The following is a 13,067-nucleotide window of genomic DNA, read 5'->3' as shown; positions in this document are numbered from 1 at the left end:
AACTTGGACACATGACCCCTATTGCTCAGAAACGAACAGTATTTTGCTAGCATGCTGAGGTGCCCCTGCAAGGGAAACTCTGCTTAGCTGGCTGTTAATGCCCCTGGATTTGTTTGCGTTTCTTCTCAAGAGTCCCGAAGTCTCGCATTCATGAGCGTCCTTGGGGGGCCCGTTGTTCCTGCTGACTCCCGCCCCGTTCTCCCGCCCCTTCTAACCCATTTGTCAAATCCCCCCAGATTTGTCCATAGTGTGCCTCCCACCCACCCTGCTCCCCCCTCCCATCTCCGTGAACCTCAGAATAGCTTATTATTGTCTTCGATGGCATCCCATCGATGGCCTCCCTGAACAGTTCTCCTTTTGTGAAACGGCTGCCTCTGGAGGAGGCCTTGGCAAAAGTGCCAAAACTGTTTGTTTACGAGAAACCACCACATAGTCCTTGAAATACTTTTTTTTTTTTATATAAGAAAGAACAAGAACAGGGGGTCTCTATGTTACTGGCCCTTTTTTTATTTCGGAGGGAGTAATTCCAAGCTCTGTTTTCTTCGAAGGTGCCAGTATGGTTGGCAAGGCCAGTACTGTGATAAGTGCATTCCTCACCCGGGCTGCGTCCACGGCACTTGCCACGAACCGTGGCAGTGCCTCTGCGAAACCAACTGGGGTGGCCAGTTCTGCAATAAAGGTATGCGGAAGCCGGCACGGGCGCCGAGCATCACGCTCGCAGGGCCGGCAAACACGGGGGAGGCGGGGGGCGAACAAGTGCACCAGGGAACGGCCAGTTCTTTGTGGTCAGGGTTGGTGGCCCAGACTGCAGGCAACTGAGTGCTCCATGCATGGGAGCGCTCCGCGGGGCAAGCAGGGCCTCTCCTGTACGACTGCTCTTCCTTTTTGCTCATCCCTGTCCGCGTGTTGTTGCATTCCAGATCTGAACTATTGTGGGACTCACCCGCCGTGTTTGAACGGAGGTACCTGCAGCAACACCGGCCCTGACAAATATCAGTGTTCCTGCCCAGAGGGCTACTCAGGACAGAACTGCGAAATCGGTAAGAGCTGACTCAGTGGTTCACTTACAACTGCCTTTTGGCATTGGCTGCGTGCCCGAGGGTATGCTGGTCATAACGTGAGAGACGGGCAGAAGGCAGTGGTGACGTCTTCCTCAGAGAAAGGAAGAAGCAGTAGCTGCCTGCATGGAGGTCCACTACATTGGAGCAGTGCAGTTGGGAGAGAGGGAAGGTTCTTTGTTGGCTGGATTGTGGGGGGTGGGGGGAATGAATTTGGAATGAGCTTTTGGGCATGGCTTCCACATTTAGTGTGAAACTTTAGTTATAGAAGCACCCATGTTATGCAAGGATCTGTCACTTAGAGGAGGGCAGGGATCTGTTCATGTTGGCAGCAGAGGATAGGACCCGCAATAATGGATTGAAATCACAGGTGGAAAGGTACTGGCTGGATATTAGGGAAACATTTTTTACAGTAAGAGGTGTTTGACAGTGGAATCAGCTACCTAGGGAGGTGGTGAGCTCCCCCTCACTGGCAGTCTTTAAGCAGCGTCTGAACAAACCCTTGCCAGGGATGCTCTAGGCCAGGGGTTCTCAACCTTTTTTTCTCCATTCCCCCCTTTCACCATTGTTCAGAATATAATTCCCCCCCTTCCCAAGATAGTCTAACTCCAAAGGTTCATTCCAAATAATATGCATATTTGCTGAATAGTGGTCCCAATTCCCCCTCCCCCGGAACCCTAAAATCCCCCCGGGGGAGGGAAGTCCCCCCTTGTTGAGAACCCATGTGCTAGGCTGATCCTGCATTGAGCAGGGGGTTAGATTAGATGGCCTGTAGGGCTCCCGCCAACTCTAAGATCCTCTTTACCTCCTGAAATTGGTACTCGAGGGAATAATACTGTCAGGGCAACTCCGGCTTAAAAAAGCTGGAAGCATTTACAGCCAGCGAGTTGATCGGACCGCGTTGCCCTCCGTCGCTGCCTTCCAGTTCCTTCAGCCAGACGCCGCTGTTGTCTTAGACATGGTGGCGTGCCAGTGCAGCGCCCGAGCCCGGAGATAGGCGTGACCAGGTGGTGAGGTGTTTGCTGGTATCGCCGGCCGTGGCTAAGCTGAAGGGGGTTCTGTTCTCGCCGCAGCGGAGCACGCCTGCCTGTCGGACCCTTGCCACAATGGAGGAAGCTGCTTTGAAACTTCGGCAGGATTTGAGTGTGTCTGTGCTCCGGGATGGGCAGCACCAACATGCACCCTTAGTAAGTCCGCTGGAATTTCCAGCTTCCGAAGCTTTAAATCTCGCTCAGCAGAACCTCTCGAGCGCCGTGTGGATTTCTGAGCGGCTCACGACGCTCGTTACTGTCCGAGTACACCCTTCCCCTCTTCCTGATTTGCACTTAGGGGATCCAGATAAAGTTAAGAATGCCTTAGTTTTCTTCAGATCATGATGGGGAGCCGTGTTAGTCTGTCACTAACAGTAGAAAAGAGCAAGAGTCCAGTAGCGCCTTAAAGACTAACAAAATTCCTTGCAGAGTATGAGCTTCCTGAAGAAATATCTGAAGATGAGCTATGGCTCACACACACATGAACACATGAAGCTGCCTTATACGGAATCAAAGTCTGTATTGGTCCATCAAAGTCAGTATTGTCTACTCAGACTGGCAGCGGCTGTCCAGGGCCTCAGGCAGAGAAGTCTTTCACATCACCTACTTGCCTAGTCCCTTTAACTGGAGATGCCACTGGGGATTGAACCAGGGACCTTCTGCATGCCAATCAGAGGCTCTACCACTGAGCCACGAAAGCTCATACCCTGCAAGGAATTTTGTTAGTCTTTAAGGTGCTACTGGACTCCGTCTCTTTTCTACAGTTAGCTTTCTGTATTCTCTCCGGATTGCGCTTCAGGAAATTGATGATAAGGTATACCGACATCTCATCTCTATAATCTTTATGGCACTTAAATGAAAGAGAGAGACGGCTCCTGCTTCTTAATTATTCTTGCAGCTCGCTCAGGTTAGATTGCTGGTGTCTACATCTGTATAGCTGCTGAACAGATAAGAAATTGAAGCCGGGGTTAAAAAAAAAGAAGCAACTTTCCCAATGAGGCAAACGTTCAGAGCCGAGCCCACCAGAACGCAGCATTGCCCACTTTCTCTGGTTGGCATTTAAAAGCGGCTGTGGCAACTGCGTCCCTCAAACACCATCCTGCTGATGCGCAGAGTAGATCCCCTTGGAAGTCCGTGCGCTGCCCACTCTTGGCTGCCGCCAGTTTCAGGGGGCTTTGGGATTTGAAAACGCACCTTGATTAATTGTTTTCACCTCCACATCCCCAAGCATGTTCTGAGTGTGGCTGAGTTTGGGCCAGATTCACAGGGGTCTCCTTTCGGGCCTTCCCTGCACAAAAAGGGAGATGGGGGAAGGGCTTCATGGCAACCTTTGGCCTTGGTTTTGGAGCCTAGGGGAGCTGGTCAACCGCTAAGGCTGACATTGCAATACGTCTGACATGACTGTCTTTGTCCATGAGTATTTTCAGTGGCCACACCCTCAGTGGGCCGTCCTTTGCGCAGCGGTGGCCGTGTAAAATGGGCTGGGTGTGATTTTCTCCTAAGACTTGAAAGTCCTACTCGTGTGAAAGCTCAAAGTGCTTGACAGTACTTGGAAGTAATCATATTGCATGCACGCATTCCCGTTTGCAAAGCGCACCAGCTGTGAACCACCTACCGTGATGGCAGGAAGCCAAATGAAAAAAGGGGACCACCAGTGGTTTTATAAAAGCTGGATTTCTTCTCAATGACTGAGTGGCTCTTGCCAGAAGTTATCCCGCGGTTGCTAATATTGCTATCTGTATCTGTACTAAAGTAAAATCTCTCTTGGTAGATATTGATGACTGTTCTCCAAACCCCTGTGGCCACGGAGGGACTTGTCAGGATCTGGTTGATGGCTTTAAGTGTATGTGCCCACCTCAGTGGTCTGGCAAAACGTGTCAGATAGGTAAGTGGTAGACCATAGATTGATGGAACAGAAAACAAGCTGTTGTTGAATTTGCCGTTCGAGGGCCTGTCTCTGGGCATTGCTCAGAAATGTTGTTAGTCTTTAAGGTGCTACTGGACTCTTGCTCTTTTCTTCTGGACAATTCTGTAATGGCATGTGTTTACTCCATTCTGATCCAGACCAAATTGGTCGCTACGGCCAGTCTCGTAAGTCAGGTTTAGAGGCATCGGATTGTCTTTGCCCCTGACGATCTTGCCCTGACAGAAGTATTAAAACCTCAACCCCCGTGTCCCCAACCTTGTTGAGCCTGTGGGCACCTCTGGAATGTTGAGAACGGTAATGGATACCGCTACAGAGGGGCTAGTGTGCGGGTGGGGTCAATCCGAACATGGCTGCTATGATGGTTGGAGCAAATCATTACCGTAGGCAGATCATGAGAGGGAGGGCATCTTCTGGGCATGGAGTAGGGGCCACTGGGTGTGTGTGTGGGTGGGGGGAGGTGTGAATTCCCTGCATTGTGCAGGGGGTTGGACCAGATGATCCTGGTGGTCCCTTCCAGCTCTATGATTCTGTTCTATAAAATGCAGAGTTCCCAGCCAAGCAGCTTTCTGTTTTGGAAGCTGCCGTTTCCAGATTGGTGCTCCCACCAGATCCAGAGGTGGTGCCTCCTGGACTCTTCTGATATACCTCCTGCCCTAGTGAGATAGAAGAAATCCAGGGCTGCCTCTTTGCTTTGAGGAGAAGCGAGTGGGCGCCAGGAAGGACGCTGGCAGGCACCAGAACAGTGGCCACTGCCATAATCTGTAGATACTGCAACCAGTTTATATAGGCCTCTGCCACAGTTGTTATGCCATAGGGACATTTGGCATGCTGATCTACATTGAGAGTATGGCTATCAGTGGATGTTAACCATAATACTTTTCCCCATACTCCTGGATCTGGTGGGGTGGATCCAAGCATCCTCCAAGGAGTCTCCCTCCATCTTAAGCAGCTGCTCCTCCAATGGAAGAGTCACTTAAGTGAAGACTTCTTACACAAGAGGAGGGCTTCAAATATCAGTGGAGTGGTAGAATGGGGTAGGGTCCTCTCTGGTTCAGGCTGATGGGTGGGTTCTGACTTATATGGGTGATTTGTGTCTATTTTGTTATCTTTTGGTCATGGAGTAGGGGTCACTGGGGTGTGGGGGGGGAGGTTGTTGTGAATTTCCTGCATTGTGCAGGGGGTTGGACTAGATGACCCTGGTGGTCCCTTCCAACTCTATGATTCTATATGGAACGGGTGGGGGGAGGTGGTGGTTGATCCCAGCAGAAATGGGCTGTCTGGGATGAGAGTGAAGCCTTGAGCATGAAACATCAGGTGTTGTAACTCTTAGTATCTTTAAATCATGTTAGTACTTGCATTGTGGATATATTTGGGGTTTGTGTGTTCAGCCATTTGTGTCTGTGTGTGACTGGAGTCTGACCATCATGACTGGCCAAGAATCCCTGCAGAAAGCCAAATGGGTGACCAGGAATGCCGCTTGGACCTTCCAGATCTGGAAGGTCTCATCTGGAGAGCCAGGTTTGATTCCCCGCTCCTCCATACGAGTGGCAGAGGCTAATCTGGGGAACGGGGTTGGTTTCCTCACTCCTCCACTTGAAGCCAGCTGGGTGACCTTGGGCTAGTCACAGCTCTCATAGAGCTCTCTCAGCCTCACCTACCTCACAGGGTGTCTGTTGTGGGGAGGGGAAGGGAAGGTGATTGTAACCCAGTTTGATTCTTCCTTAAGTGGTGGAGAAAGTCGGCAAAATAAAACCAACTCTTCTTCTTCTTCCTTTTCTTCTTCCTCTTCTTCTTCCTCCTTTTCCTCGGAGCTTGGGGTGGCATACATGGTTCTCTCTTTGCTTGTTTTATCCTCGCAACAGCCCTGTGAGGTGGGTCAGGCTGAGAAAGTGGGACTGGGCCGAGGTCACCCAGGAAGCTTCACAGTGGCGTGGAGATTGGTACCGGGCTTTTCTCATCTGGCACTCCTAACCACTGCGTCGGGCTCTCGGTTTCTGCCTATCGGAGTAGCCTTTGGAGCAGGCCTGTGCCTCCCCCTCCAGTGGTGTAACGGGAAACGGCCCCCTTAAATTCGAAGCGGCTTCCTCCTCCATTATGGCGAGAAGGCCTAATCCTAACGGCAGCACTTCTTGAGCCATTGTCTGTCTGTGGGTGGCCTCTCCCCCACCCCCCTTTTCCTCCTTTTCAACTTTGTGGGAAAGTGGGGATTCTGTTTCCCCAGCCCTGATAATTCTCTTAGCCTGGGGAGTTACCTGTGAGTTGGCAGAAGGTCTCTTGAAGAACGAGCAGCCTGCATTCTCGGGGCAGGGTATTAATCCGAGCGCCCTGCGATGCTCTTCTGCGTCGAAAATCTCCGTATGCTCTCCTCTCACCTCCTTCTCTGACTCGTTTCTCCCTTAATTAGTGGCTCGTAACTCAGGGCTGCCGTAATTAGAGGGTAATATCAGAAGGTTCTTAGCTAACAGCATTGCCTTTTGTGCTGTGAAAGTCCTTGTTTTAACACAGTCTGTGCAGTTTTTTTAAAAAAATCCATTAGCCTTCAATGAATTTGTAGCTCTTGCTGTGGAAAGCGTGTTTGTGTGTGTTCACATGTGTGCGCATTTTCCCTCTTCGGTATCCACCGCTTAACACGGGGGCCACATTCAACTTCTCTCTTTCAGATGCCAATGAATGTGAGGGGAAACCTTGTCTCAACGCCAACTCCTGCAGGAACCTGATTGGCAGCTACTACTGCGACTGCGTCGCTGGCTGGTCTGGCCAGAACTGTGAGATAAGTAAGCGTGCGTCTCTTTATGTACTTCTGGCTTTGGGGGTTTCAAGAGGTAAGATGGTTTAGGGAAGGGCCATGGCTCAGTGGTAGAGCATCTGCTTGGCATGCAGAAGGTCCCAGGTTCAATCCCCTGCATCTCCAGTTAATAGGAGTAGGTGATGTGAAAGACCTCTGCCTGAGACCCTAGAGAGCCGCTGCCGGTCTGAGCAGACAATACTGACTGATGGACTAAGGAGGGTCTGATTCAGTAGAAATCAGCTTTGTGTGTTCATGTGTTCCATTCAGCTGTCACACAGAGAAAACATGGATTATTAGCCACAGGTATCGAGGGATCTTGTACAACCCCACATGTAATTGAAACTTCTCGCTCACCTTTTGCCAGCTTCCACTAACCGCCTCCGTAACTGATGAAGCCAGGATTGGAGCAGTCATTTGTGACCTGAATCCTGGTTTCAAAAACTGACAGTTGTAAAGTGAAACCATGTTTTCTGGTTGCATCTGAACGGAGCTGGCACATTGCAGCGCCTTCCAAGTATATGGCTTAGCCTTTCACATTAGGTAATAGCCCGATTTTGTCAAATCTCAGAAGATAGGCAGGGTTGGCCCTGGTTAGTATTTGGACGGGAGACCACCAAGAAACTCCAAGGGTTGCCACACAGAGGCAGGTGATGGCAAACCACCTCTGTTTGTCTGCCCTGACCTGGATGGCCCAGGCTAGCCTGATTTCATCAGATCTCCAGAAGCTAACCCGGGTTGGCCATGATTAGTATACACGAACACATGAAGCTGCCTTATACTGAATTGGACCCTTGGTCCATCAAAGTCAGTATTGTCTACTCAGACCGGCAGCAGCTCTCCAGGGTCTCAGGCAGAGGTCTTTCCCATCACCTACTTTCCTAGTCCCTTTAACTGGAGATGCCAGAGATTGAACCTGGGACCTTCTGCATGCCAAGCAGATGCTCTACCACTTAGCTATAGCCCCTCCCCAAGTTAGTACTTGGATGGGAGACCACGCAGGAATACCAGGGTCGCTGTGCAGAGGAAGGTAATGGCAAACCATCTCTTTGTCTCTTGCCTTTAAAACCCGATGGGGTTGCCATAAGTCGGCTGCGACTTGGCCATGCTTTACACCCACAACAGAGAGGGGAGAGGAGGAAAAGGAGACTGAGGGGCCGATGTTTTTAGAAAGGGAGTAGTCCGCCTGGCATGAATCAGAGGCAGCCTTATCAAACCCATTAATCCGCAACATGGCTATATTCAGATAAGATGTCTCGAAACAATGATGTGAAGTGGCAGCCGGACTCTGCTGGAAGAATGGCCAAAGGTTCCCACCCATTCTAATAAGCCTTATCTGGAGGGAAGCATACAGGAAACGGGACAAAAGTTTTATCTACGCTCCGTTGCGGAGTCACTTCAGTTCTTTCTCTTGGCTTTGGAAGTGTGCTGGCTTCTGGAAGGCATGCTAACCTAGTGCACGTATTTTCTTTCTTTAAATTGCAGATATTGATGACTGTCTTGGAAAATGTCAAAATGGAGGGACTTGTCGGGTAAGTCTCAATGTTGTGAAGTGAGATGTGGCTAAGTTTTCTGCTTAGGGATTTTAGAAATTCAGGGCATTGTAGAGCATGCAGCAGATCATCCCATAGAATCATAGAATAGAATCATAGGATCCTAGAGCTGGAAGAGGCCATAGAGGCCATCTAGTCTAACCCCCTGCTGAATGCAGGATCAGCCTAGAGCATCTCTGATCAGCCTGGAGCAGTGGTTCCCAAAGTGAGCAGTACTACCCTCGGGGGGGCAGTGGGATTACCTAGGGGGGCACAAAGGGTCCCTTCAACTGTGTGGTTCACTAATTTACAATAGATCAAGCTATGGCACCATGCTGGCAAATTTGGTGGAAACTATCAGAATTCCCCCCCCCCCCCCGACTTTGAAGAGCTGGTACCACTGGATCAAGTTCATCAGTTTCATTGAATAAATTTCAACTAAAAAGTTTTAATTTGATTTTGAAAAGATGTGCAATTAATTGTTACTGTTTTGAAATTTTATTGTTATCTTCTTTAGTGCATCATGCAAACCCCTATTTTGAATAATGCTTTTTATAGGATAGGGTAGGAGGTGCTGGGGTTGAGTTTGTGGAACCAAGGGGGTGATGGCCCTGAAACGTTTGGGAACCACTGGTCTAGAGCATCCCATTCAATTTTCTTGCTCAAAAACAAAATATTTTGTCGCTGAAGTATCCCCAGCAGACATCTGTCTGGGTCCTTCTGCCTTACCGCCTCCAAAGGATCAGATTTCACGCAGTTCTCTCCTCGGATTGCTCCCACAGTTACTGCCCCCCCCCCCCCCAAACTCCACCCTTGCACATTCCCTGGGCTACTGCTGCCTGCGCATTGATAAACAATTAGTCTCCCCCCAACCCATAGCTTTGTGACACCATCAACATTCAGTACGTCTTGGGGGCCGGGGTTGCTGTCTCCCGACCTCTGTACCAAAGTACCAAACGGGATTTAATAGTCCTTTTCCCACTCTGTTTCCGGAGGATTTCAAAAGCAGTTTAAGAAAGTTAATTTATATAAGTTTGTGCCGTGTGGGTACATAAAATGTCTTAAGTTGACTGCACTGAGTGTTGCTTTCGTGGAGGAATATAAACTTGCCTGTCTTCAAAATATTGTTGAAGGCTTTCATGGTCAGAGTTCATCAGTTCTTGTAGGCTATCTGGGCTGTGTGACCATGGTTTTGGTATTTTCTTTCCTGACGTTTCACCCGCAGCTGTGGCAGGCATCTTCAGAGGAGTAACACTGAAGGAAAGAAGGAAGGAGTAACACTGAAGGAAAGAAAATACCAAGACCACAGTCACACAACCCGGATAACCTACAAGAACCGATTGCCTGTCTTCATTTGCTCTTCCATATCATCTTCCATATCAAGTGTGTGAACTTGATCTCCAGTGGCTATCTTCACATTTATCATGGAGGAGAGGGCTATTCATGGCTACTAGTCAAAATGGATACTAGTCATGATGCATCCCTGTTCTCTCCTCCAGAAGAGCATGCCTGGTATATCAGGTGCTGTGAACCACAGGCAGGACAATGCTGCTGCAGTCGTCTTGTTTGTGGGGCTTCCTAGAGGCACCTGGTTGGCCACTGTATGAGCAGACTGCTGGGCTTGATGGGCCTGGGTCTGATCCAGCAGGGCTTTTCTTATGTTCTTATCCTCCCAAGAATCCTGTCAGACAATTTAGGCTCAGAGATGGTGACTCAGGTCTCATACAGGGAGCCTCGTGGCTGGAAGTGAATTAAAATCCAGGTTTCTTTCCCCCACCTCTCCCTTCCCCCGCTGGTCTGAATCAACGTTCCACCATTAAAAGCATTATATATCTATTGAACGCTTCTAATGGGGCCAACGTTAATGAATTCCTTTGTATCCCATTTTCCATGTTTAGGACTTGGTTAATGGTTACCGGTGTGTCTGCCCAGCCGGCTACGCAGGGGACAATTGTGAGAAGGACATCGATGAATGTGCCAGTAACCCTTGCTTGAACGGGGGCCGCTGCCAAGACGAGATCAATGGATTCCAATGTCTCTGTCTTGCTGGATTCTCAGGGAATGTCTGTCAGGTGAGAGCAGGTGAAATGCAAACTCCAGATAAGAGCGCCGAGCTGCGCTTCCCTGGGACCTGCGTCTTGAGTAGGCGGTATTCAGCAAGCGGCGCTGTGGACCAACTTTTGGTTTGGGCAGGGGGGTGGGGTTGTGCTTGATCAGGGGTGTGTGCATTTAAACAAGGGGGTAAGCAACTCCGCACATCACCGCTCTGACCCCTACCTAATAACCCTTGTTTCTAGAAAGTGCAGTCCGCGAGAATAGCATTGTGTATGTTGTACACAAGGAGTTGAGGCAGCAGATAAAAAATTCAGATTCCATCAAGTTGAGAGCCAGTGTGGTGTAGTGGTTAGGAGCAGCGGACTCTAATCTGGAGAAATGGGTTTGATTCCCCACCCCTCCACATGAGCAGCAGACTCTAATCTGGTGAACCGGTTGGATTCCCCACTCCTCCCCATGAGTGGTGGACTCTAAACTGGTGAATCGGGTTTGTTTTCCCACTCTTACACATGCAGCCTGCTGGGTGACGTTGGGCTAGTCACAGCTCTCTTAGAGCTCTCTCAGCCCCACCTGCCTCATAAGATGCCTGTTGTGGGGAGGGGAAGGCAAGGCGATTGTAAGCTGGCTTGATTCTCCTTATAAAAAAGGTAGAGAAAGTTGACATATAAAAACCAACTCTTCTTCTGGCTTGTGGCAGCCAGAAGAGCAATAACAAGCCCCTTTGCCTTATGTGGACTCTCTCTTTTTCTCTTTGTTTGCTCCGTCTTCTACTTTCCTTCCCGAATCGCCGTTCACAGTTGGACATAGATTATTGTGAACCCAATCCTTGCCAGAACGGGGCCCAGTGCTTCAACTATGAGAACGACTACTTCTGCAGCAACTGTCCTGAAGATTATGAAGGGAAGAACTGTTCACACCTGAAAGATCACTGCCGTTCCACTCCTTGCGAAGGTATACTTTTACGGTCGGTGCTCGTGAATCCATTTTGCTATGCAGTGTGGGTTGTTTACTTGATGGAGTCCAGTAGCCATAAGCTGCCCCCGCAGCTCTGGGATCTGGAAAATGACGGAGCAGAAAGCAAAATGAAGGTCTTCTTTATAGCAGTGACAGATCTTGAGCGGCTTTCTGTTCACACAATCTTTGTAGGCAAAGCTCTCGAGCACTGAAGATGGGGTCAGTGCGGAACTTGTCACGTCCTTGAATCCACAGCTGGTTACTTAGCCAGAGTCCTGAATGCCTGAGAGCTTTACGAAGGCAAATGGGTAGCCGCGTTAGTCAGTTGTACCAAAATAAAGCAAAAAGCCTGTGATACTGAAATAAACGTTAGTCTTTCAGGTATGAGGTTTCATGAGTCACTGCTCACATCATTTCACTTCATTTTGCAAGCTGTGATTCACAAAACCTCGTCTTGCAATAAAAGTTGTTAGTCTTTCAGGTACTGCTGGACTTCTCAGAACTTTATAACAGTCTTCCCCAATAAAGTTACAAAGGGGTAGTCAGGATAATCTGTTGTGGTTTGGGTCTTAAGGTTTGCTTCCATTTGCATTGTGCCATTTTCCCATTGCAGAAGATGTTCTGTGCTGTAATAGCATATTTCTCTGGTGCTAGGCACTTAAACACAGGATTAAAGTTATTCAGCATGGGAAGGGCCATGGCTTAGTGTTAGAGTATCTGCTTGGTATGCAGAAGGCTGCAGGTTCCATCTCTGGCATCAGACTTCTGCCTGAGACCCTGGAGAGCCAGTTCCAGTCTGAGTAGGCAGAACAGACATTGATAGACGGATGGTCTGATTTGGTATAAGGGCAGCTCCGTGTGAGTAAGACAAAAAGGGCTGAGCGCCAGAAGAAGGTGCTGAATGGCCCAGAGGACAGAGTGCAGGTGAAAGCCAGGCTTGGGGGTCAAGGCTGTGGCACAGTGACAGAGCCTCTGCTTGGCATGCAGAAGGTCCTAGGTTCAATCCCCGGCACCTCCAGTTAAAGGGACTAGGCAAGTAGGTGATGTGAAAGACCTCTGCCTAAGACCCTGGAGAGCCGCTGCCGGTCTGAGTAGTCAATGCTGACTTTGGTGGACCAAGGGTCTGACTCAGTAGAAGGCAGCATCATGTGTTCAAGGCAAGGCACGTTTGGCCCCCATGGTCGTAGCTCTCAAGAGTCATGTTGGCAGGTCTGTGAAGGGGTTGCCTCGGAGGGTGGGTGTGTATCAGCAGCACGAGTACGGAAAGAAGGGGTGAGGGAGCGCAGCTGCCAAAAGACAACGTGGGGTGCAGGTTGTAACAAACAAATCATAGGGTTGTGTAGACAAGTTATTTCTTTTAAGGGAAACGAGAGCAGTTTAGAGAAATCCAAGCCTTTTGTGAAGACCAGCCAAAATGATACACAACAGCAGGGGTGGGGGGGCTTACCCTTTGAGCTCTCCAAAATTCTCCATCAAGCTGGAAGGTTGTTCAAAGATCAAGGGCTGGATGGAGGAAAAGAGGGAAAGGTGTTTCAGGCATGACCTTCAGGCCTGTTTAGAGAGCCTTGCAGGTCGGATAGGTTACCTGAAGACCCTGCAGGAATATGGGGTGGTAGAACGCGTGCCAGTGGTTGGAGGGAAGGTCACTATATCGATTAGAAGAGGAGAAGAAGGGATCGGTGCTGAGCTGTGATGAGTACCAGGATCCTCTTCAGTTGGCTTGGG

At 49.5% G+C, this 13,067-nt stretch overlaps 1 protein-coding gene across 1 annotated transcript in view; it reads left to right on the top strand.

Moving 5' to 3' along the window:
* JAG1 (jagged canonical Notch ligand 1) overlaps nt 1-13,067 on the top strand; it is a 56,920-nt gene that overhangs the window by 31,211 nt on the left and 12,642 nt on the right. The window contains exons 5-12 of the mRNA XM_056856391.1: nt 549-679; nt 921-1,040; nt 2,132-2,245; nt 3,861-3,974; nt 6,677-6,790; nt 8,287-8,333; nt 10,232-10,405; nt 11,186-11,339. Of these exons, the coding sequence (XP_056712369.1) occupies nt 549-679; nt 921-1,040; nt 2,132-2,245; nt 3,861-3,974; nt 6,677-6,790; nt 8,287-8,333; nt 10,232-10,405; nt 11,186-11,339 (968 nt within the window). The remainder of the gene's footprint in view (nt 1-548; nt 680-920; nt 1,041-2,131; nt 2,246-3,860; nt 3,975-6,676; nt 6,791-8,286; nt 8,334-10,231; nt 10,406-11,185; nt 11,340-13,067) is intronic.

Source organism: Euleptes europaea, chromosome 10 (genome assembly GCF_029931775.1).
Source record: "Euleptes europaea isolate rEulEur1 chromosome 10, rEulEur1.hap1, whole genome shotgun sequence".
Taxonomy (NCBI): Eukaryota; Metazoa; Chordata; class Lepidosauria; order Squamata; family Sphaerodactylidae; genus Euleptes; species Euleptes europaea.
The sequence above is the reverse complement of the archived record's forward strand: the minus strand, read 5'-3'. Positions and strand labels throughout refer to the sequence as shown.